Raw genomic sequence first — 26456 nt, forward strand, 5'->3', positions numbered from 1 at the left:
ATGGACGTGTGTGGCTGTAAACTACAAAAGTCTGTATTGTCTAAGAAGACTTTGCTCTGTTGACTGTTGAAACGTGGATGTTGGGAATATAAATGTGAATAACATTCTGAAAGCACAACCCAAAGCCCTTAGTCACCGAGTCTCATATACTAACACAGCACAAATTTACATGATGTCACCGATTGCTGAGCCCAAGTCCTGTGCTTTATCTAAAAAGGGTGGGGCCTGAATGTCCCAATGTTTTCAGATTATGAAAGCATTCATTGTGTTTTGCCATGTGACTACTAAGGCCCTGTTTGTTTTGGAGACAGATCACAGAGGAAGTAGCCCATACAGAGACAGGGAATGCTTATGCACAAGGTACTTCAAGGAGCTTACTATTACTGGGTAAAGCCCCTGCTGAGCTGAACATATAGCACCTTCTAGTGTGCATAATTACACATTGCATACAGCTGCCTGGGTCTGTTTTTGTGCTTGTGTCAGGGTTTGGTACTTAGGATTCTGCTGTAGAGTGCTGAAACCTGTTAAATCTGATATGATAAGTAATATTTAATAGACAATAAAAAAGTATCAGTGACTAATAATTTAATTTTATTGTTGTTGTTTTACTACTATATAGTAACAGGTCCAATTTGTATGCTCCAGTCTAGAAAAGGGTGAGCATTTAGTCTTTATTGGAGGGAGACATTTGAAATCGTGGTTGCCAGGGTTCATCCTGTCAGAACATATTAACTCTCTGTGCTCATTTGTCTGGCCTTAGGGCTTGTTGCCAAATATGTGCCCCTCGCTGCCCTGCTTAGGTGCACCATATTCCATTATCAGAGTGATTTTGAATATTGAATGGTAACCTAGACTGATCCTAAAATGCCTTTTTAATGAAGAAAAGCTATTGGGTGTGTAATTTGGCATGATTTGGGTCTAATCTGTCCCTGGCACACTGCCCATTCACATTAAATTGAGGTTTTCCTGTACGCTGAAGCAAGATTTCATTGCATTTATCCATGTCCGCTCATTTTGTAATAAAGTCCTGGTTTACTGTAGGTCTATGGATCAGAAGCGGTGCTGGATACATTAAAAAAGAGGGCACTCAGATGACATGGAGTTTTGTGGCTCCAACTTTAGGATACTGGCTTGCAGCATTTCCCTCTGCCTCAGGTGAGGACAGCAGCAGTTACATGGCATGTTATGTTGTATATACTTAATATTCTAATAAGATTTTTATCTTAGAATTTTTTTTAATAACCATTTTCATCTTTTTATGACATTAATTTCTAAACATGGTTGGTTTAATTGTTTAATGCTTAAGAAAATGCGAAAATAAAAATACTTGTTTTTGTGTTTAAGGAACAGGACTGAACACCTCTGGTCTGAGAGACATCACTACCTACCACACAATTTTCCTGCTAGCGATTCTGGGTGCCATGGCCCTGCTAGTGCTTATTCTGCTGTGTTTACTACTGTACTACTGCAGGTATTGTCACTCTGTGTGCATGTTTGTTGTCTGCCCGAAAAAGTAATTAAGAGCTCATCCTTGTATGCTTCGCCATAGCAAGTTTTTAATCAACTAGGGCTGCCCCAAATAGTAGACTAAACGTTAGTCGACTAGAAGAGGCTTAGTCAACCAAAATTGTATTAGTCGGTTAGTCACCGAAAAAAAAAATTGTTACGAAGTAAGAGGAACAGATTGTTAATGATGGTTCTTTGTGATAATTACTGTATGTCAGGCAGGAAATCCAAACGTTAAAGATGGCTTATCATTTGAAACATGCAAGTAGCAACTTTAAATGGCTGCTCACTCTTTCGTTAACCTATATAAATGTACGCTGTCATTAGACACATATTAAATTGTTTGGGCGGAGTTTAGAATATATCTATAGAAAGCTTGAAAAGTCTACTGTTAAACGAACCAATTCAAAATGAAAAGAAATACTTTCTGCTTATGTAATCTGTGCTTCATTTCATTTCAAAAACTTTATCTATCCCTATGGGGCAATTGCGAGACCCATAGATTAGTACAAATAAAAGCTTTTCATAATGAAGATGAAATATGAAAGATACATTTCTCCCTATACTATAGGCGATGGAAATGGCATATCACCATCGTGAACATCATCTTTGCAGCTGACACCGACTATACAATAATAAACAATAGTTTATTAATAAATAAATAAAATGTCTCCATGCTATTTTTTCCGACACATTCATTGGTTTGCAGCAAGGTTTATGTGCGCTTGAGCGCGGAATAGGCTATATTATGCCTATAACGCTCTTTATGGTTTAGTATTCTCCTCATTATATATTTAATTAAAAAATAAACTAATTAAAGATTAGTCGACTAATGGTTTAAATGAACGACTTCTTGTCGACTAGAAAAATCTTTCGCAGCCCTTGGCAGATTGAGCAAAACACTAAACTGTATTAACTGTTACTGTAGTTGGCAGTTATGTTAACAACAAAAAAATTATGTTTTCTTTATATATATATATACACACACACACACAGTACTTGGTGGGATAATAGCTAACAGAAATTGGTATTATTTTTCCAGGAGGCGATGTCTGAAACCTCGGCACCACAGTCGGAAAATGCACCCCTCTTACTCTCTGGAGAGTTCAAAGAGAGACCAGGGCACATCCACATCCCACCTCAATCTTATCAGTGGTGGACACGTGGAGACAGCCTCCTCGGCCGGTGACCATGACGGCATCAAATCTGAACTTTCCTCCAACCGTGATCTCCACAGCTCTCGAGAGGACTTCTTCAGACATGGCCCCACCCAGAGGCTGCACAACTCCAGGACGAATGCTGACACAAAGCGAGGAGAGAGCTTCCCATTGAAGGCCACTCACTCTTCAAACTCAGGAACTCGAAATCCGCTTCTACAGGACGACTATAGCAAAGGTTACAGCTCTGCTGAGGACTCCGATGAGCGCAGATACCATCACCATAATGCTAAAGACAACCAGGGCTATTCGTCAGACCCACCGTCTCCACCTCCACTTTTGCCACCATTTGCTGGTCACTATCAGGACCACAGTCAGGACAGCAAACCTCCAGAGTATTATGCATCAGCAGGGGATCCCCTCTCTCGGGCCAGTTCGGTCAACACCCAGCCTGGCCAGTTGATCTTCTGTCACTCCATGGAGCAGATGAAGGAGAGCATGTACCACAGCATGGTGCCCACACTGGTCATCCCTGCACATTACATGCATCTGTCCTCTGACCTGTCAGTTGTGGAGCAGGCCATGGAAAGGCAGCAACAGCTGCAACACGATATGGATGGCATCCAGGTTAGCATGACACTGCCTCGGCAACAGAGTCAACACCAAAAGCAAACGCAGCAGCAGGCCAAGCAAGAGAAGGAAGAGGAAGAGTCTAGCCAGCAAGCAGAAGGACCTTCAGAGGAGAACTGGGGATCTGAACAATCCACTGCCCCCGTCCGTATTCCTGTCCTTTTCAATGACTCTACTATTGCACAAATGAATGGAGAGTTGCAAGCAATGACAGAGAAGAAGCTGCTGGAGCTTGGGGTAAAGCCGCACCCCCGTGCCTGGTTTGTTTCCCTTGATGGCCGTTCAAACTCTCTTGTTAGACACTCCTACATTGAGCTGAGCAACGAAGCCTTGCGTGCACCCGTGGGCCCCAGCAATCTAGCCCAGGACCACCGTACTAAAAGAATCCCCACGAGTTCAGGGAAGTCTACTCACCGAAAAACAAAAGAGGAGGGCAAGGTAAAAGAAGGAAGTGAAAGAAAAGCTCATGGAAAGATTTATTCCAAGCTTCCCGTTATCGAAACGCCAGACTCGAGCAGTGAGGGCCATTCAGCCATGTACTCGCCTGAGGAGAACTCCACAGCACCACTCCTTGACGAGATCTCGGAGTCCAGAGGTGGGACGTTTCCTCGTAAGGGCTGCAGTCGTGACAACAGCACCCGCAGTAGAGCCAGCGAGGTCCACAGAGACTCTGTCACCAGTCCTGATGATGACAACGAAGCCGATGACAAAGATGACGATGGCGAGAATAAGAAGAGCCCCTGGCAAAAGCGTGAAGAAAGGCCTCTCTTAGTGTTCAATGTCAAGTAACTCACATGCTGTCCAGGACTGATTATGGCACTGTCTTGGCTGTACCCTTCTTTTGCATAGATACTTAGTACTGATGAGGTGTAAAGATGAAAAAAAAAGTTGGATGAAAAGCACAATAAGAGACATGGCACTTACCTGAGTGAGGTTTCTGTTCCAACCATCAAGACTAGGTACCAAGAATTAGCACTGAATGTCGCTTGTAAAGAAGCCTTTAAAGTCCACACACTCGCTTAGATGTCCTTTTGATAGACATCTGATGTTGTTCTAGCAGCAGTTCACGAGGCCAGAGGGATTCATAACTTTGAATCTGCACTCAAGATGTTGTCTCGCTTTGCTTAAGTGATGCCCATTTTTTGTAAGAATTGCCATGAGCCATTTTAAAACTGACTTTGGGTAGCAATCCACAAGCCTTAAAAAGCTTTTTCCTTTTCAAAAGAAATATAAATGGAAATTTGATATTGATGAAAATATGGGCTGTTGTAAGAATTGAGAGATTTTATCAGTTTATATTTCTTTTATTGTAGTGGTTTACTTAAACTTTTCATTTGTTTATGTAGACCTGTACCATTAAGATGTGTGGAAATCGTACATTTCACAAACGGGTGACATGGTTGCTAAATAAATTTGTGTTTACTCCTATGTGACTTATTGAATCCTAGTGGTCGATAGATAATGACACTGTATTTTGTACTGTTGGTAAAAGTTACCCTTTTGTACTTATCTAAAACCAGTGTTGCCATTTTTTTTAAATAGATGTTTAAGGAGAATGTTTTGGGTAGGAAAGCTACTTTTAGATATGAATAAAAGGTTCTGCTTATATACAAAACACATTTTGTACTCTGAATAAGCCTTCCTGTTGAATCGGTACAGCAATAGGAATTGTGTTTTGAAGGACTTTCCTTGGACTAAATCAGAACCACTGAACCCGTTACCTGTGTAAGTAAAAAAAAAAGAACCTTTTTTATGTTTTTTTGTGTGACTGAAGATACAGATTGTGCATTATATGGATGTGCATGGATGAATTTATGAGAAAAAAAAATGTCTATTTTAACAAGTATTGCTTAAGCGCTCTTATTAAACTGTGTGAACCACGCATTTGTAAATAACACCTTAGTAAATGTACACCCTCACTTTTGTTTTATGCATTTTATTTTTGTCTGATTATTAACAATCGTCTTCGGCCTCTGGTTCCTGGCCAAACTATTCATATCACACTTGTACCTGTTATTTTCGTTAAATAGTTGCCCTTTTATTGTAATACTGACTAAGCCTTGCCCTCATAACATGTGAAGCATAAGCCAATTACCATAGAATACATTATTATACACTCAACCAGAACATCCATGTACCAACAGGAGTATCTCACCATTCCTCTTCAAATGAACTGCTGAATTTTCACAAGTGCCCTCAAATTCCTGTAAAGTGTATTGTTTTAGAGATGTTCCTACATGCAGAAGTTGTGTTAAATAATTTATTACATTACATTATATTACAACAAATTATATTATATTAGAACTTATGGTTACAAAATACATTTTGCAAATCATTTTGCATTATAATCTCATCATTTGGATCTGTACATCACCTGTGAAGTTGAGATTTTCACAAAAGCATTTGGCAACTGAATTTGGAGCAGTAGCACCCCTTGTTTTTGGTTTTACTTAACATAAACTAAATAAATATGTTTTATTAAATATTGTGTCTACATATGACTAAGCATTTTGTCCTCTGGGTGTGGGCTATGGGCAGTCACTAGGTGGCACAATGTTACAAGGATTTGTACAGTAGGCCTAATTATAAAATTTCATATTATAATGGTCTTCTATGGATTCTCGTCATTTTGGGGAGTATTGATACGTTTTTTTTAAAGTAATCTACACGTGATACAAATGTATTTCTGTCACCAGAGAGTAGCCTACCTACTACGTGTCTGGTGGGCACGAGGTCGGCGGCGCGCCTTAGTATCCCAGATCAAGCTTGACAGCATAATGCGCGCTCTCGCGTTCCCCCGGATGCGCGTTTACTCAGTCTCCTCTCTCCACCCTTGAAATGAGAGAGGTACGGAGAGGAAAAGACATCGTTTTACACGAAAACCTACACGCACGGGCTGCCAAGATCGAGACCGCACGACAGACTAGGGTGAAGCACGAATAGTCAAGGTGTAGCACGAGGATAAATTGATTCGAAATCAAGGTCAATTATCTCTCTATACCAAAAACTTCAGACACGGAGAAATCACGAACCTCTGAGGATGGAGCAGGCATACGGGGCTGGCAAGGCTGGCGGCACCTTCGATCCAATTACGTTCTTTCAGCAACCGCAGACTATTCTTCGAATAGTGTCATGGGTGAGAGTGATTCTAATTACATAATTTAAGCGCGAGCCAGAGTGCCATGTGATGACTCGTTAACGGCTTAAGCTTTGCCGCCTAAATGCACATCTCGCGCGCTATACGAATATTTCTTCAATTTCATTTTCTCAGATTAATATTTTTTGTTTAATTACACAGCTCTCTGGAATACGTGATTATGATTGATAATTCGTGAAAATCAGTATACAGATATTGCTGTAAACGACCATTGTTTAGGGCAATACTGTAGGTGAAATGATCTGGACCAATAATTGGTCCAGATCATTTCACCAAAATAATACGTGTTCTGTTGCCCCATCTCATGAATTTGTTTGTAGAAAGAGAGTTTGACCATGACTCAAGAAGCTCAGTATTCATAAAGGAAAAGTGGATTACTCGGCAGCGTCTGTCTTTTACCTTTACAATAGAGATTTCTGACTGTTAACTGAATAATTGGCTTATTTGGTCATTTATTTCCTTATCTGATCTCAATCAAGTGGCTCCTTTTTTGTTTTTGTATTTTGCATGAATGAGCATGTTTGCTGATAAAAACGTGTTGTGGAGAGAGAGAGAGACACATGGTGAGGGGGTGGTGGGAGATTATAAGAGAGTGCTTGATTTGGGGGAAGGGTGGCCAGGTGTCTGAAATGGAGATTATTAAGCCACAACTATGCAATAGTGGTATAATTCAAGAATAATAACTATTTACCATTGAGAATCGATAATTGCCTCTATTAGGAGTTTGTAATTTACTCCTAGTTTTTAAAAAAATAAAAAAAGACATCTATAAAACAATTCTCTGGTTATATTCAACACGAAGCTCCGCTGAGCCAAATTCAAATCTTTTTTTTTTTTTTGCAAATGAGAATAATTATCTGAATCTGATGTATAAATTATTATTTGATTTATTTTAATATTTTATTATTAGTGTATTTTTGATATTTTATTATATTTTGTCATGTATTCATATTTTTACTTTGATTTTTATTTTATGTTTAGTTTTAGTGATTTTGTTATGTGCTTTTGTATTTTTGTTATTTGTTATTGTTATTTTTTTCGGTTTTAGTTATTTTAGTTACTTAATATTAGTAATTCTAACTTATATTTCAGTTTGTTGTCAAGGAAACTTTTTGAATTTTTATTGTCGTAAGTTTTTTTAATGTATTTTTTATTATTATTTTACCTTTTCAATTTGCAACAATAGTTTTTATTTTTAGTTAATGATAGCAACGCAAATAGTACATGGGACATGGTGAAGAAGAAAAAATATTTGTCAATGACTGCACTCGCTTGCAAAACTTTTGCAAACAAATTTTATCGGGGGAACACAAAACGGAATACAAAAGCATTGACATATAATTTTTCATATATTGTTTCAGATATTTTTTTTCACCATGTGCCCTTAGGGGTTCTGTAAAATAGAAATCTATCTCTAAAAAAATAATTTTACGTATTTAAATACATTTGCAGCGATCATGAATATCTTGAAAAGTCATGGAAATGTATTGATCAAAAAGGGTGGGAAGGTTTTGGCTGTTCTGGATAAATCTCTGCGATATATTCAGTGTGACGATGTTGGGGCTTTTTATCTGTTCTAGAAGGTAAGCTGAATTACTTAAGTTGCTTTAGTTATTGCAGCCAAACTGTTTGTTTGAGTATCCTGACCCGAGATCAACCAATAGTTAGTTGGAGGTGGGATTGAGGATAAAGAGACTGTTCGGGCAACCTGCATACATGTGCACAGAAATTACACCCTTCACCTTTAAGTGCCGTGGACATGTGTGTGTTTGTGTGGTGTTGTATGGAATCTTCAGGATGGATTGGAGGTATATTCGTCTGATTCATACTCTGATTGGCTGAGTGAATGCTGCTGCTGCGTTGGCATGACAACAATCAGAGGCCTCAGGCTGGATACTAACAGGCTCACTATGAAGAAAATGAAAATAGATGAACAGTGAAGGCATTAATGGGATTGCCTCTAGAATATTTATTTGAAACCTTTCATTTATCCTATGTCTGAGAACAGTGTCTCTTTCTACTATTACTCCTTCTTTGAACAGCAACATTTGCATGCAGTTGTCATGATTCAGATCTGATAGAAAATATGATGATGGATTGGCTTGGAGTCTCGCTTTAAAATTGATGATTTTTGAATCTTAGATTTATGTGAGCAGTCTCTTTCACACAGGAAACTCCACTGACAGATATTTCACAGAAAGAGTTTGAAAACATGGGTGATGAAAAACCTCTTGGCAAGAATAAGCAGCAGTTCATTCATTTATTTTCCCAACAAGCTGTCACACCGTGTATTCAACCAGCATGTCTGTGTCTGTGAAACACAGAATTACCACATCCTTTTCCAGCTCATCTGTTGCAATTGCTCTTCTTTTTTTAAGGATATATATTATAATCAGAACAGTGCACATGTGATGCTTTAAATATAGCACAGTCATTTTACTGTCCGTTATAGGACTAATGGCACCGTTGAATACTGCTGCAGGGTGACACACTCTCCATTTCTCTCCATATGTCCACCTTTTTTCCTGCACAGTTACTACGTCAAGAGGGAAAATATAGTTCACAGAGCCTCTTTAGATCTCTCTAACATTATTATCATAGTTTATGATTCATTTATATCCTGGCAGGTTTTTTTCTTGTCTGGTTGTTGTATTCTGGCAATGGATCACTATTGACTTGTGCATTATCTTGTATCTAATCCACATTTATACAATCTTGCACTCTGTTATTCTGGATTCAAGTCAGCACTTAAAATGAAAAAGATTCAATTTTTTTAATGAATAAAAAAGAGAAAAGAATCATTTTAATTTACATGCACCAATATAATATTAAAAATACATAGAAATATTGGATTACAGTAGGACTGCCACGATATACTGGTTTTGACAATAATCGTGATGATTTTTAAAAAATCAAATTTCGTTATCGTGTTAATTAGGGTTTCGCAAAATACCGATATGGAGAATGTAAAGCTGACGTCACTCAGTGTTGAATTCTGAGTAACTGTCTTGTTTAGAAAAAATATTAGGAGAATCCTTTTGGCTTTATTTAATTTAATGTTGTTTTAATTTTCTGGCATGATTGTGACAAATTTCTGATTTGTCCACTATCAGATTGTTGCAATTGTTTTCATTAACCTATTAACTGCTGACACCTTTCTGTATATATGATACTTACAACCCTCTGGGCCTTTAGTCCAAAGTGTGCTCATTCAGATACAAACGTATAAATTATTGAATGTTTACCTCAAATATCTTTTGAGAGCAGTATTTTTTTTTCTTCTATTTTTACCCATAATAGGGTGATGTGAGCATTATGGAGCGCTAAACTCTCACATGTAATGCCTGTTTCATTCATCTACTAGTGTAAGTCATAAGAGAAAGTCCACAAGTTCATTGAGTATTAAACCCTATGACATTCCAGGGAAACCCTAATAAAGACAGACATCCATAGTTTACCTGTGTTCTTCAAGCCATTTCGGGTATTTTCATAAGGATTATGTATATAAGGCAATGCCAATCGACATGGCCTTTATCACTGTATAGAATACTATAAAATAATATAATCATAATCATTCTGTGATAAGAAGCCTTTTGTATGCAATGGTGTGATTATTTTTAAAAAGAAAAAAACTAAGAATGTAATGTAGGAATTTGACTGAAGGCATTTAATTTTTCAATATATGAAGACTGCCACATAGACTAAAGTGAAGGTTTACTGTAGAGTGATGATGCACACATATCATTGATTCTTGAATCAGTTCAATATAATGGACAGTTTTAAATTTGAACTTATTTAAAGGGGTCATGTGATGCGGTTTCTTGATTTCTTTAGTATGTTATGTAGCTTTTTGTGCAGATAAGATCTGCAGAGTTACAAAGCTCAAATTGTCAAACCTAAAGATATTCTTTATAAAAGTTTAAGGGGTGATGAACTGAGAAATCAAATTTTCCTTGAGCTTTTGACATCTGAGAGGTCATCATATTATAAGAATATCTTGTAAGTTTCAGAACTGAAAACGTCCTTGTTAGTCCAATAAAAGCTTTTATTGACACCAGCCTCAGCAAACGACTCGTTTTTAAAAGTGGGGAACTATGACGTCAAAGAGGATAAAACACCACCCCCGCAGAAGAAGATCAACACCTACATCAACACGGCCGGTTTAGCCCCGCCCACCGATTCGCGCATTACAAGCATATCTAAATAACATAGGCCTACCTTGTGATGACAAACCAGATCAAGCTACCGAGCAACACAGAATATTGTGCAGTGCCTGGTTGTGGAAGAAGTCAGTGGCTGCATAAGCTTCCTCTGGACTCCAATAGGAATGCACAACTTTACTTTTAATGAAGTTCCAGCTGATGAGGGTAAAACTGTCTGTTCGCTTCATTTCACTGAGGATTGTTTTGTAAACAAGACTGGATTTGCAGACCGATTAAGAGTAAAGAACGGTGCTGTTCCATCTATATTGGATCTAACAGGAATGGTGCAACACACAGACTCTGAGTCGAACATGTATGGGCGAATCATTCCGGTTGCCATTTGACAACATTGGACGTTTTCAAAACAATTTTCCCCACGTGCACCGACGGGTGAGTTGAAACTCATTATAATATGCAAAACTGTTCTCCACTCACAGCAGTGGGCGTTTACTTCCAAGTCTTCAGTGCGAGACGCCCACAAAAACCGAGCGTTTCTGAGCTGGTCTCAAAACTTGGGTAGAAAATAACTTATTAGTTGTTCATTTTGATGTTTTTGAATGCAAAAACCAAGCGAATGGCATAAGTTCATCTCAGACAACAATATAATAAAATTTAAAAAGCCAGTTCATGACCCCTTTTAAGACTCGACACCTTCCTAAAATGCTTTGTTCAAACACTCCCCCATAAATCTTCGTCAGTAAGTTGGGGCAGAGTTTCTGAACATCGCCCAAATGTATACGTAAAGAAAGAAGGCGTAATGTTTATTCTCGCTGTGTTATTGTTGCCGTCGGCACTGCCATGTCATGGAGACACTTTCGTTGCGAAAGACAAACTATTTTGTTTGACCTTCGAAAAGAGGATACAGTTAGAAAATTCAGAAAGGAGTGTGTGTAGAGCGTGTGTAAAATAATGGCTTTTTTACCTCAAACCACGTAAACACATTGCATTAAACAAAATAATATTATTTTTAGAACCATCATATGACCCCTTTAAGAATATATGATGTAGGGGTCCCGTAACGGGGGAAGATCAGGACCTACTTACAACCCCCCAACCACAACAGCGCATGATCAAAGTTGATATAATAATAAGAATATCAACATGTTTGCCATTGTAGTTTTTTATCAGACGCACTATAACAATATCTTTAACATAAAGTAAGCTATTTTGCGAATTTAATTTTCCTGTTTATAGCACAGCAGATCTATTGCTCTACTGTACATATGACTGATGTTTATAAATATCTTAATCTTGTTTCTTCGGTCAGTGTTACTGCAGGAACACAGGATTTCTGAATACTGTGAAACGATGGTCAGGTTAGGTTGATTGTGTGGGGAAGATGAAGACCACCTATACATATATATGTATAGGTGGTCTTCATCTGTAGTCTTATGACTCAGTCTCTCTCTCTCTCGTGATCTCTCTTTCCCCGCATAGTGAACACAAGGTCAGGAAGATTAAAAGCGAGGGATTGGAGGGGGAGGGGAGAGTGAATGGCAAAGCTTGGCAGGCATGTTGGCTAACAGACAGAAAAGAGAGAAAATTATATCTTTTTAGTGATCAAGACAATAAAATACATAGAATGGTTGCTCTTTTTCAAGATATAAATGGAAGCAAGCTTCAAAATGAATGCAAATGCACTATAAAACCATCATAAAAAAGTGGTCTATATGACTTTTGCAAGTTTGCTAAGGTAATCTGAAGCTTTGTGTAATAAAAATACAAAATGTAAGTCTATATTCACTGACTCAAGAATTGGTTTAGTCTGAATTCAATGATTTGTAACACAGTTGTAATTCTTCCTAGTCGGTTTTAATTGACGTTAAAGCATCACTGATGAGCGGTAGATTAGGTTTACTTTATTGAAGGTTTCCTATAACCTGTCATTGTCTTGGCCACTATCTAACGCTACACAACCGGCTACAGGAACAACACTGCTTCGTGTAAAGAGCCCTGATGAATAACTAGACAGCTCTATTTGACTGTATTTCTCCTCCTCTCAAAGTGTCGATTGATTTATTGGTGGATGAGCCATGGTTGCTGGCTCTGAAATGGTGCAAGCACAAACCAGCCACAGCTGACATGTCTGGATGATTGAAGAACCATAAATTACATTGAGGACACACTAAACTTGTGGGAGGTTCTAAACTCTATAAAATATGACATGTATATAATATTTACGGTAGCACTGTATTAATCCACTCTAGGAAATTGAGGCATTACTGCACAAAATGGCAAATAACAATATATTCGAATAATTCGAAACAAAAACAGAGAATATAAATGAAATGTATTCTAAAATGCTTAATATATTATCGTAATACCAATATAAAAGCTTGTGAAAATAATGTGTATATAGGATATGTATAGAATATGGACAGTTTATGCTTTTATTTAAAGAGACTTGACAACGTCATTGACACAATATAAACAAATAGACAACTAAGACAATATTTTTTTTAAACATTCAAATGGATTGTTTCGCATTTACACAAGAGCCTAAAACATTCCAATCAGGTTGAAAAAGAGAGCATTAAAGGTCTGCTCCTGATGATCACAAGATCAGGATCCCGTGTGCTGCCTGTTACAATGCTTGCTTTCATGCACTCATTAGCCATGAAGCCTTGTGATCCAGACAGCTTATTAAAACCATGCAAAATACTTGACTAGTAGCTCTTTAAATTCACAGACTCTTTACATTCACAGAAATGTATTATTAAAAAAATTGTGTCTACAAGAACACCAACATGTTGTCATATGGACAATCAGTCAGCAGTGATAGTGCTTTGTCATGATGATATCTTGTGTCGCATATATCATACAATTGCAATAATCATACAATCACATCCATGTTCACAATCTTGTCACGAACATGGTCGTGCTGTAAGGTTGTGATTCACTAAAAAGGGCACCAGATCATAGTGTAATTAGTTCATGAATCAGACTACATCGAGTGTATGTTTTTTTCCATTCATTCCACTTGGACAACTCGATAGACATTTATTGGCGTTCATTTTGGGATACATCGTATTTTTAATTGCATCACAGTCAATACAGACTGCAAACCTTTCACAATTCCAGAAATGTTTTCTATGTGTTCTAAAGACACTCAATTTCTAAAATGCGATGCAGGACTGTTATGCCAGGTACAGACTTCACAATATTTGTATCTGTTACAATAGTCACTGTGTCGGATTGTGTGATTTTGACTTTTAAATTCTTGATGTGTCATGCATAAGTAACATGTTAGAGTATCATGCTTCCCGACCAGTCATTGCTTGCCGTCTTTAACGATGTGCGTAATGTCATCAAGAAGCCGTAACTAGCAACTGACTTCCCAAAACAAGAGCATAAACAAACAATTATGGTTGAACTAGGTTCAAGTGCCCTTATTATGCTATTTTAAAGGCACCTAATTTTGTTTTGGAGGTCTCCTACAACAGGTTTACATGCTTCAAAAGTCAAAAAAACAGTTTCATTTTCTCATAATATACATTGCACATCCCCACATTTTTCAACGATTCTCAAACGACTCGACGGATGAATCAGTCTCTCTAAATCGTTCCTGCTCTGTTCTGATTGGCCAGATGGCCCAGTTTGTTGTGGTTGGTCTACCGTGTAGAGCATGTGTTTCGGAAGCTAAACACTCATTATCATAACAGAACTTAAGGTCTGTCCGGAAGCAATTTAAAGCTCAGTGATTGTACACACTGTAAAGACATTAACGATTACGTTGATTTTTCCCTATTAATCCAAACGCGAGTTCGATGATGAAACATTGGAAGAACTAGTTATTCAACTGGAATCTCCATCGTAAGGACGACTTGAGCAGGACGTTTCTGATACGCTACTTAGTTTGAGGTATATTATGAGATGTTAATTCCTGTAATTCCTCACCATCAGCATTTACAAGTGTATGTTCATCAACAAACCGATGTGTATATTTATAATTTATTGTGGTGCACATGCGGGAACTGTAACATAAACATTTTAAAAACAAATCTTGCTCCATCCTTTATCTATTAACTTGAGTTAGCCGGTAAGCTGAAAACGTACACAATATAAACACAAAAAGTAAGTATTTTGAACACCCGGTAGAAAATATATGTATCAATAATTATTTACACTTACAGGTTGTGATTCTAAGGAGAAAGCTGGTCCAAATAAACTGGGTACTGACCCATTTTTCAAGAGCAAGCATTTTGATAGATTTGATAGCTGGACAACGTACAACATAGGCGGGCATTATGCCAATGTATTTTCTAGTGACATATACAGTACACACTGTACGTATACAATACAGACTGTATTGTGCTTCGGCTCGCTTTAAATGGTACCTGGTCTGTTGAGGTTCCAAGCGTACTGTACCAGTACTAAAATGTGACTTGAAACACTGCAGATCACTGATTGGTCAGACAGAATCGTCACTACCAGCGTCATTGTATTTGCGACCAATAGACATCAACACGAGAAACCAAACCCGCTAGATTTAAATAGCAAGTAACAGCCACCGCTGTTATCGAACAGTCTATAATCCCACCCACTTTAAAGCAGTACTAACTGCAGTGGAAAAGCAACCGAGCTAAAGTGAACCGAGCCGTGCCGTGTCGAGCCGAGTCATACCACGCAGTGGAAAAGCGAAGCGAGCCGAACAATGCCGCGCCGAGCCGAAGCGTACTGAGCCGTACCGAGCCGTACCAGCAGTGGAAAAGCACCAATAGATGCAGCGTTGGTTGTCATCCACTATGACACTCTATACGTGATGAAACGATCGTTTCTTGCGTCTCGACAACCATTGTTGTTTATGAATCACCACAACACCCAATGTCAAGCGGATCATGCCAATATCGGGCTGATATTGTGCAGCCTGAATCCGCCATTATGCCCGGTACACATTGTACGATTCTGTCCCAGATGAAAGAAGACTGTGGTCTTGACTCCTAAACGGTGGTTCTACATCATAAAGTCAAAGACGGCCATTGTCACGGTCTTGCGACCAAAGACGGCCATTGTCACGGTCTTGCGACCAAAAATAGCCTGCGATCATTTTCTGACAGTTTCAGAAATTTTGCATGATCATCTCACATTGTGTTTGGTGCTACGACCTACTAGCCTGACTTCGTCATACCCATATACTAGTCGGAATGTGTGTCTGAAACTGCTCCGTAGGGCTTTGACTATGAGGCGTGTCTTAACCGAACCAGGAAAAAAAAAACTCTGCACTCAATTGGATAGTCAGTAAACCTACAACCAATCAGAGCAACGCAGTAAGTTAACTACTTTGCATACAGTTGTCAACAGAACAGAACTCACTTATTTTAGAAGTTAAATAACGAGTGTTGCTTCTTTTACTTACTCCTCCATGAGTGCGACCAAAGGAGAAACCACAGTGACCACAGGCTTTTCATTACGTCCCATCTTCTTAGCGACCATGGGAGCCAGCTGATAAGTTACACTTTTGCCGAATCATGTAGAAAGGACGGCAAAAATATCTTTCCAATCGACAAATGCCTTGATTGCAGTTTTCTGTTTGTCTATTAAAATTAATGCACTGTCGATATATTTTACAACAGATGCGACAGTGGAATCTATACATTTCAAATCTCCAGCTGCAGTCATCTCTGAGGGAAACCAGTTAAGCGCTCTTTGATAACGTGATGATTACGTCCTTGCAGATCATCTGTCCATCATCGTTTAAAGCCCGCCCTGGCAATGTGATTGGCCCGAACTTTTCTTGTCTCCTCAATGGATCGAGTCCAGACTGAACTTCCCGACCAAAAAATGTTGTGGGCGGAGTTCGGGCTGGCATCCAGGCTAACGACCTACGTCTACTGACTAGCCAATAAAAATGCAACATGAAATGCAAATTGATCAACACAAAATTTGCACTAAACCTTAAAACTACTTACCTCAAGTTCCATTTGCAAAATTGGTATGCCATGTCGACCTCTTTTCCCTAGCCATGACCACGTCCATATTCTCCTCTTTCGTTTCCTCCTCAGCGCACATAAAAACCACAACTGCCAAAGTGCGATTCATCTTGCTCTTTATTTACTACTCGCTCACTAGCTCATGCTGATGATGTTTTACTCTTCTTGATTATATGTGCTTAATCAAGGTTTGAATGAGCCATTGAATCTTTATCTAAGGAGATTTAGGGTTTATTTGATTTGATGTTGCCAAACCCCTTAACATATTAGTTTAACAATGAAGCTGACCCTCAGGGTTAGATCATGGGCTTGTAGCTGACAATTAGGGAACAACTATGGGAGAGTTTGCTAAGGAAAGCTCTTGCACTCTCGCACATTCAGACATATAGCACAGATGCACAGGCCATCTGTTAAAGCCCTGGCCTTTGTCAAAACTTGCCTTCATCCTCTTGAAGATAGTTGACTATTCCTGGAGCCAAAATGAGAAAGGCTCATCGGAATCTAAATAGGCACTTAGTATTATGGAAGTGTCAAATATACCCAGCTTCCCTGTAGAAAACAAACCCAGTAGAAAGCAAGTGAGATTAAAAACAGATGTAGATGAATCAATCATTGAAGTTTGTGGTCATAGATGGCATCTGCACACAATGTTTTCATTCAGAAGTTGTGGTTGGCTATGAGAAACAGTTTAATTTCCTTGGTTTGTATACTAGAAAAGTTGAAATCAGCACTATAACATTTCAACAACTTGAATTGGCTCTAGGTCTTTTGACACTGTGTTTATCTCTGGGTTAATGTTTCTTTTTAACGCTGTACTAAGACCTAAGTTATGAACCCCGGCTACCAACGCATTCTCACCCCAAGGCGTCATGTTTGACCATGCTTCAATATTTGACGTTTTAGGCGCCCTTTAGCGTCACTTACATGACGCGATCCTACGGCGTCATCTAACTGACGCTAAAGGAAAGCGTCAGTTAGAGGACGCGGTTAGGTTTAGGTGTGGGGTGGGGGTAGGGTACACGCGATCCTAGGGCGTCATCTAACTGACGCTAAAGGGCGCCTAAAGCGTCAGATATTGAAGCATGTCCAAATGCTTCCCAAGGCGTCAGTTAAGTGACGCCTTGGGGGTGAGAATGGGCTGCGGCTACAGAGTAGTAAAATGCCTTTGCAGTATAAAATAGTGTATAAAATCTGCCCCAGATTATTTTTTATTATTATAATTATTAAATCACTGGTACTTTTTGCAAAACAACCCAAATTATAAAGTTCTGTTTGTGGGTATCTAGTTTACTTTCTCCTAGGGCAAAATTGACAATACTATTGCAGTATTTATTATAAATGATGACTGATTCTATGCACATCCTTATTGATTTAAAATTCATGTGCCCTCATATTCTTTCATGTAAATAATTTCCCCTTCTTGGTGAAGCGACATCTTTTCCCTGATGACGTGTTTACCGCCGTGAGGTCGGGACAACCTCACGTCACAGCAATAGCAAACCCGAACAATCCAATCAATTCCTGATCAAGTCTCATTTAACATTTTTTCCTGTTCGAGAAGCATATACATCACAATAGGGAATAAAAGACTATCCAAACTTCTGTTTCATGCTGACTTCACTAACAAAAGTGAAACTAAACTGAAAAACATTTCCAAATCCAGTAATTTGTGCCTCCTCAAAATCGCTTCTATAGTATTAAACTGGTACTTTGCATTTCACATCTTCTCTAGCCTGTGTACTAATCTAGCTTACACTTTAAACGTGGTATTGTGTACGAAGGATACCGTTGGCTTATAAATGAAAGTGTGAAGCCCAAAATCTCTTTGTTTCTTTCCAGATTTTCGCTTGACGGTCTCCTTCTTTTAATTCTCCTCCTTAGATCTTTTCCATCGTGATCTTTGGATGCATTGCTAACGAGGGCTATGTGAACCGTCCAGATGAGGTAGAGGAATTTTGCATCTTTAACCGCAACCAGAACGCCTGTAACTATGCCGTTGGGATGGGGTCCCTGGCCTTCCTCTGCTGTGCTGCATTTATGGCACTGGACATCTACTTTCCTCAGATAAGCAGCGTCAAAGACCGCAAGAAGGCTGTGTTAGCTGATATTGGAGTTTCAGGTAAACTGCTGATATTGCATATCAATATTTTATATCACTACATTTACTGCAAGGCTGCTGCTGAATCTGCCTCACTTTTTCTTTTTTTACAAACCACACATTATATTTGGTTCATTTCAACACTTATAAGTTATTTTATGTGCCTCTAAGAAGGTTTTAAGAATGTTTTCCATATACATTTGTTTCTAAGGTCTTCTTGGCTCAAAAGCACACTTAGAGTCTAGGGCTGCATCCCTAAAGCTTAGGATGCTGACTTGTTGCGTTGCTGCCTTGTCAGATGCCATCTTTATTTTTTAGCTCAACTGTCACAGAATCAAAAGCACAAGATTGTGGGATATCATAGGCAGCGAAGGATACATCTATGCTGCCTTCAAAAATCAATCAGATGAAGGTATCTTGTTGCCTTCTACCTCTAGCTTTCGGATGCAGCAGTGATCCGAACTTCCTGTACCCGCAGCATTACTTTAAGACACTGTTGGTAAAATGTAACCGCTTCTAAACTTGCTGCAGTGCTATGCTGGATTTGTGGTGCAATGGCGCCATCTATGCCTGTAAATATAAATTGACTGCTTTGATCAGACCTTTAGATTGTGAATACCATAAGCTCTCACTCTGTTTTAGCTTGTTTGTAGATCATTTTATATTTATTTGTGGGGGTTTATTGTTTTGTTTTTGTTTTTCAATCAAATGCATTTATTGTGCTGTTTATTGATCTGAAATTCTGAACCCTTTTCCCTTTTTTCTCTCAGCCTTCTGGTCTTTCGTGTGGTTTGTGGGATTCTGTTTCCTGGCCAATCAGTGGCAGGTAGCTAAACCGGAGGACAACCCCCTCAAAGAGGGCGGGGACGCAGCCAGAGCAGCCATCACCTTCGCCTTCTTCTCCATATTTACATGGGTCTGTACTGAGAATATTTCCATTTTAGTTTCTTTCAGTGAGTGTTTTTCATCTAAAAATAAAAAATTTCATCTAAAAATGTAATTATAGTTAACAGTAACAACACGGTGACACACCAAAACCAAAAAACATTCAGGACTCACTTGACCAAAATGCTAATTTTAAACATTTCATATATTATATTAGATATTTAAAACATATTTATATTTGTTTTAAAGTGATTACACTAATTTCCTTGTATTACTTCCAATAAAGAATAAATATAATTCTATGAATGCAATCTCTTTCCATCTAAATATCCAGAGACAACATTTACATTAAAAATGACTTTGATTTTTTTTGTTTTGTCCATGTTTTCAGCATATTTTGTTTTTCAGCTGATAATTTGCTAGATTGCATGCCTGTCTTTCTTCTCAATGAATGATCTGTGGACATCAGCACATCTTCATTCACTAATCTACTTTCTGTACTTTTCCAGAGAATTATTTACCCCTGTAATCTTTGCTTGTTTGCATATATCCTTCTAACCTCTAATCTCTCACAGCACTTCTCTTACAGAAACCTGCCTGCTGTATCCATAAGATTAACCCAGTGTTGTTGAAATGTGTTTCCAGTCATTCTTTCTGTTGATCGCTGGCTCTGGCCGATCTGTTTTTCTCTAGGGTGTTCTTACACTGCTGGGCCTGGAGCGCCTAAAGAAAGTCTCCTTTGAAGAGGAATATGACAAACTGTTCACCCCTCATACATCACCTCCATTTGTCTAACATTTACCACACACACACTTGTTTGTTTTGTTTACTATGCCATAGACATCAACTACAAAATCACCCTTCAAATCCTACAGTCACCAATGAATACCAATGAAGATATTACATGTTATCTGTTTGTTTTTTGCCACATCAAGTGCCAAATTAAGCCCTAAAACCCCTTGTATGAACTAGGAAGAGCTTCAAATAACATTTCAACACATCTCTGCCTGGAATTATGAAGTTATGAAAAAAATTATTTTTATTCATTTTATTATAGCATGTCATTATATGCTGATTATCTCTTAAAGGTAAAGGTACACTTCCGTTCACAGGTTTGGGGTCAGTGAGAGATTATTATTTTATTTTTTATTTTTTTAGAAAATGTAAAAATGTATCATGTTTTCCACAAAACTCTTTTCAACATTGATACTGCAAGAAATGTTTCATGAGCATCAAATCATCATATTTGAATTATATATCTAAAGGATCATGTGACACCGAAGAATGATGCTGAAAGTTCAGCTGTGCCTTTAAAGGAATTAATTTTTTAAATAAATTAAAATAGAAAATTGCAATATTTCACAGTGATACTATTTCTACTGTATTTTTGAGTAAATAATTGCAGCCTTGGTGAACATAAGAGACCTCTTTCAAAAACAATTATTAATTGTACCGACCCCAAACTTTTGAAGGGTAGTTTATGTGCCAGATAATCTGTTTTCTCAAGAAAATTATTTGATTGTTTTTTTTTTAAATTGCAGTTACACTTTTAATTGACTAGAGGGCGGCAGTTCCACATGAAACATTCAGCTGAGCTCTTGACAGACTTGTGTTGTAACTTTATGTAAGGTTGTCTACAAGATATCTCATCCTGACATTGTTTGAAACACACTATTTCCCGCTCATTTGGCTATAATGTTGCCATTGCATTTCATGATCTTATTTTTGTTTACAACTGAGCTGCTCTTGTTGCTATCTATGGTGTATATTTATCCTTTGTGATAGATCTTATGATGTACTGACAGATGCTGTTCGATTAAACTCTATTAAGTACGACTCAAGTTCTACATTTTGTTTTGGATATGGGTTTTCTATGTGTTAGCCACTCACTTGAGCCTTTCCTAAATTTATTCTTGACTCTGTTAAGTTTGAAGCTGACTAACCATCTTAATCTTGTATCTTAATCAAACTAATGTTGCTTTTATTTCTCTTTCCCCCCCTCTCCCTCTCTGTCCAATCCCATCATTCTCATTCCCTCCTTCCAATGAAACCCTACATGGCTTCCTTAACTGATTCCTTTTCATTGACTATTCACCATCCAAACTGAAAAAAAAAAACTCATTCCTGCTGCCATAATCCTGTAATTTCCATTGCTAATCCCTCTGATCCCACCCTCTAAACCTCTCCTTCTGGCATCTTCATTTTCCTAAAGGCTGGTCAAGCTTTCCTTGGATTCCAGAAGTACAAATTAGGCGCAAGCTCAACTCTCTTCTCTCAGGATTACACTGATCCCAGCCAGGATCCCGCAGGAGCGCCCACTGCTGGCACGGAGTACACTGGATACACCCCCGACATGGAGGCTAATTATGATGGCTCTGGTGGATACCAGAACCAAGACTACTAAGGTCAAGTATAAGGTTGTACACAACAGCCTTAAATAGCTAGGCTAAATGGGTTGGGGAAACAAAATATGGGGTGAAAAGGACAAACATGAACTTTGGACACTTGGGGTAGACTATGGGGACCAAAGCAGACTGATTGGAATTCAGTGGTTTGTTTGGTGCTATAATAACCACTTGTGGAATTTATAGTGGGTTTTGGGCGGTTCAAACACTGACTGATATTTTCCGGATTGGGGACTGTGGCACAAGATCTCTCGAAATGTGTTTGTTAACAGGAAATTTTGCCTTGATTATGGTTGGGGGGGGGGGGGGGGGGCAATTGATTGGTCAGCAGTGTCCTCCTGAGCAAACTCTGCAAAGTGTCCATTATAGAATACAGAACTTCACTTTGGTTTATTTCACTTAATTCCAATTTGTGAAAACAAATCTAAACTAAATTGCTAGAAGTTTGTCTCTAATAGGCAAAGAAGCTAACTCGTTTTGGTCTTACGTGTGACAAAATCTCACCAAACGAAATGTTTCTAAAGACCACAGTGTCTTTTTCTTAGTAAAGTGTAGGCGATACAATAGAATACTGCATTAACCCTTAACCTGTCACTAACACATTCTCCATTGATAGCTCTCTGCTGCCATTTTGTCAATGTGGTCTTAAATGATCTTTTTTTTTTTTTTTTACAATATCAGGTCTATGAATAAATCATTATCTGCATTGTTCGCATAGAACATACAATGAGGGGAAAAATTAATAGTATATGATGTAATATATAGAGTGAAAGTAAAAGAGTGAATATTGGCAATTGCAAGTGAATTATGTGAGACCTGCTGAACTGCAAAGTTGTATGGCTGTGATTACATTATTGAGGTCTGTTTCTTTCCATATGCACATGTGGCCCTAAATAGTGTTTGGACACTAATGCAACACTTAAATATACACTTACCTAAAGGATTATTAGGAACACCATACTGTGTTTGACCCCTTTCGCCTCCAGAACTGCCTTAATTCTACGTGGCATTGATTCAACAAGGCGCTGAAAGCATTCTTTAGAAATGTTGGCCCATATTGATAGGATAGCATCTTGCAGTTGATGGAGATTTGTGGGATGCACATTCAGGGCACGAAGCTCCCGTTCCACCACATCCCAAAGATGCTCTATTGGGTTGACATCTGGTGACTGTGGGGGCCATTTTAGTACGGTGAACTCATTGTCATGTTCAAGAAACCAATTTTAAATGATTCAAGCTTTGTAACATGCATTATCCTGCTGGAAGCAACCATCAGAGGAAGGGTACATGGTGATCATAAAGGGATGGACATGGTCAGAAACAATGCTCAGGTAGGCCGTGGCATTTAAACGATGCCCAATTGGCACTAAGGGGCCTAAAGTGTGCCAAGAAAACATCCCCCACACCATTACACCACCAGCAGCAGCCTGCACAGTGGTAACAAGGCATGATGGATCCATGTTCTCATTCTGTTTACAACATAAATCGAGACTCAACATTTTTCCAGTCTTCAACTGTCCAATTTTGGTGAGCTCTTGCCAATTGTAGCCTCTTTTTCGTGTTTGTAGTGGAGATGAGTGGTACTCAGTGGGGTCTTCTGCTGTTGTAGCCCATCCGCCTCAAAGGTTGTGTGTGTTGTGGCTTCACAAATGCTTTTCTGTATACCTCGATTTTAACGAGTGGTTATTTCAGTCAAAGTTGCTCTTCTATGAGCTTGAATCAGTCGGCCCATTCTCCTCTAAACTCCAGCATCAACGAGGCATTTTCGCCCACAGGACTGCCACAAACTGGATGTTTTTCCCTTTTCACACCATTCTTTGTAAACCTTTCTTTCCCATTCTGAGATTCAGTTTGGAGTTCAGGAGATAGTCTTGACCAGGACCACACCCCTAAATGCATTGAAGCAACTGCCATGTGATTGCTTGATTGGATAATTGCATTCATGTTTCTAATAATCCTTTAGGTGAGTGTATGGCTGTCACATTGCACAAAATACCAAACATTGCACAGAATTTTAAAAAAATACTGCACAAACACACTTGCATCAAAACAGTTTGTCAATTTTTAAATAGAGGCTACTGTAAGGTGCGATCACATTCTGCGGACAAAAAACGTCGAGTGAATATAATATTGTCAACAGTGTGGAAGCACACCTTATACAGGAGCCACTTTCAAAATAAGCTGCTTTCTTTTAGGGTAACAAGGCACATTAGCGTGACCACTTCGAATCTGATGCGAAATCTAAGGGGTAAAATTTTCGCCCACTCACAAAATTTCAAGTGTGAATTCCTATTGAAATGAAATGGCCCGCTAAAATGTGCCGAACACGTGTGGTTACTCTGCTAGGATATCTGTGCAAACTTGAGGTGAAAATGGTACTACAAATCACAGTGGAGTCAGTGCATGCATTTCCATGCACAAAAAAAAAGTGTGATTTAAGAGTCCATATGTTTAGGGCCGCTGTGCATGTCATTTTCAACATGGTGCACGTTTACATTTTTATAACAGTGATCTAGTCATGATGACTTTTGGTGTCGTTTAATCACGGACGTAAACATAAGTGGTGCAACACTAAAATTCAGGACACTTTGAAACACATTTTTCAGAGGGAAAATGGCCAGACTTGCGCTCAGCTTCAAAAGCAATGAAATTAAAGTATGCTTTACTCAAAAATGTGAACAAAAAGACGTAGAGCTCCTGAATATGAAAAATTATTGCTAATGACTAACACAAATCCAGCCCATATCTCGCAGTGAAGCTATAGGAAGAATAGATTAATAGACTAGTATAAATCTTTAGGGCGAATGTTCAGGACATTACAATGGTCTGACACTTGTGAAAATATTATTCATCATTGTGTATGCTAACAAGTTTCTTTGTAGAACCCTTAACATAGTGTTATCTGCCCATATTTTATATCATTTAATTTTATTTTTGATCATAGTTACTGTAATAACCTTTGCTCTAGAGAAGCAGGTCATGCATTACAGATAAATCTTTTTATTTTTATTTTAAATTGAGTTCATAATTATGTACCTGAATATATAAAACCAGCATATTTTTATTTAATGACAAAGATGTAATATAATCCAGTACACAGACATATCTTTATAAATGAATAACCAAAATAATTATCAAAAATAATAATAGTCTGTATTTCGCATTTAAAGTTGTCTAAGTTTAAATAGAAAAATGTTTATCTTTTCTCTAGTGACATTATTTTCTAAATCAGCAAACTTTAAGCAATGCGTTGAAACTTTTTCTTTTATTTCTTGTTTATTTTAAAATCTTAAAAAGGAACGCTATAATACAATCAGTTATATAGGTGATGTATCAGATGTGTTATTATATAATGTATATGTGCTATATGGAGCTGGGATACAAAATAGTGTAAATTCTTTTGATGTGGTGACTGTCCATTAAGGTTAAAATGGCTCAGTGTATTTTGTCCTGTCTTGTATGTTGCTTGTCTGGTAAAATGTCTGATATAGATTACAATAAAAGGCATTGACTGATGGAAATAGTTCCCAATTCTTTTGAATACTTTTGTATTTTGAATTTCTTGTGTCCCCACACACTTACATCCTGCTTAAAAAAGGATAGTGCTTTCAAATAAATTTGACTTTGGTCATTTCAATGTAATGCAATGACATTTATTCATGTCTGAACATGCATGCATGACGGGAAACAAATTTAGTGTGTATATCATAAACTGTAGCAGCTTCATTCGTGGTCTGATGTGACATTTCCTGGTTCTCATGTCTCTACATGACTGGCATTACATTTCCATACCATAGTGTGCTGAGTGGCCACATTGCTGGAGAGGGGCATCATAAAAGTGAGATCAGTTCCTGTAATCGCCCACTGCGTCACTGAGAGAGCAATCAATGACAGACAGGCGACAGAATGTGTGTAACATGAGAATACAACTGTCCCAACCTCTATCCACAGAGCACTATATTCATATGATGAGTGAATACAGCGCTTGCACTCACTGAACACATGCTATGACCACACTTTCCCATATTAACCATATTTTGGTTTGGGAAAAAAAAGTTAATGAAATATTTTTAAATCTTGATCTGTAACCAGTGGTAGTTTTCCAAAACCTTCCAGCTAAATGTGCTGTTTCATCTCCTAAAATAAACAAATATAGCAGCATAGTAGTCTTTTTTCTGTGATAAATCATATATATATATATATATATATAGAGAGAGAGAGAGAGAGAGAGAGAGAGAGAGAGAGAGAGATTATGTGTCCAAAAGTCTGAATATTACCAGTAAAGAACAGTTGCTGCAACATGTTGATCCCCTGCCTGGTTCCAGATCCAAACACTGTAGTTTCCATTGAGAGACTTTCCATGTCTGTTAATAGGATCATGGAGGAACAACTGTCATGCAAATACAACATGATCAAGCATTTGAGCATCCGCAACAGAATCCATTCAGATAATAACTGGACATTTTTATATTAGATAAGACAATTT

The 26456-nt window shown here is 38.2% G+C and overlaps 2 protein-coding genes across 3 annotated transcripts in view; both read left to right on the plus strand.

Annotated features, from left to right (window-relative positions):
- Positions 1 to 5212, plus strand: part of fam171a2a (family with sequence similarity 171 member A2a) — a 29605-nt gene extending 24393 nt beyond the window's left edge. The window contains exons 6-8 of the mRNA XM_039685662.2: positions 1042 to 1155; positions 1345 to 1471; positions 2549 to 5212. Of these exons, the coding sequence (XP_039541596.2) occupies positions 1042 to 1155; positions 1345 to 1471; positions 2549 to 4082 (1775 nt within the window). The 3' untranslated portion in view covers positions 4083 to 5212. The remainder of the gene's footprint in view (positions 1 to 1041; positions 1156 to 1344; positions 1472 to 2548) is intronic.
- Positions 5213 to 6104: 892 nt separating this feature from the next.
- syngr1a (synaptogyrin 1a) lies at positions 6105 to 25491 on the plus strand. Of its 2 annotated transcripts, none has more exons than XM_039685664.2 (4): positions 6105 to 6429; positions 18464 to 18701; positions 19451 to 19596; positions 20259 to 21768. In XM_039685664.2, exons 1-4 carry the CDS (start codon positions 6334 to 6336, stop codon positions 20358 to 20360), a joined length of 582 nt encoding a protein of 193 aa, XP_039541598.1. In that variant the 5' UTR covers positions 6105 to 6333; the 3' UTR covers positions 20361 to 21768. The 2 variants fall into 2 exon arrangements, with proteins under 2 accessions (XP_039541598.1, XP_039541597.2); XM_039685663.2 differs by lacking the exon at positions 20259 to 21768 and adding an exon at positions 21778 to 25491 and having other exon boundaries at positions 6113 to 6429.
- Positions 25492 to 26456: the final 965 nt, after the last annotated feature.

Source organism: Pimephales promelas, chromosome 3 (genome assembly GCF_988280905.1).
Source record: "Pimephales promelas chromosome 3, fPimPro1.hap1.1, whole genome shotgun sequence".
Classification (NCBI taxonomy): domain Eukaryota; kingdom Metazoa; phylum Chordata; class Actinopteri; order Cypriniformes; family Leuciscidae; genus Pimephales; species Pimephales promelas.

Bases quoted from the DNA above. Each gene is read 5' to 3' on its own strand.
- syngr1a (XM_039685663.2), top strand. From the start codon at position 6,334: ATGGAGCAGGCATACGGGGCTGGCAAGGCTGGCGGCACCTTCGATCCA. The intron at 6,430-18,463 runs GTGAGAGTGATT...TCTCCTCCTTAG, and splicing joins TTCTTCGAATAGTGTCATGG to ATCTTTTCCATCGTGATCTT. The intron at 18,702-19,450 runs GTAAACTGCTGA...TTTTTCTCTCAG, and splicing joins AGCTGATATTGGAGTTTCAG to CCTTCTGGTCTTTCGTGTGG.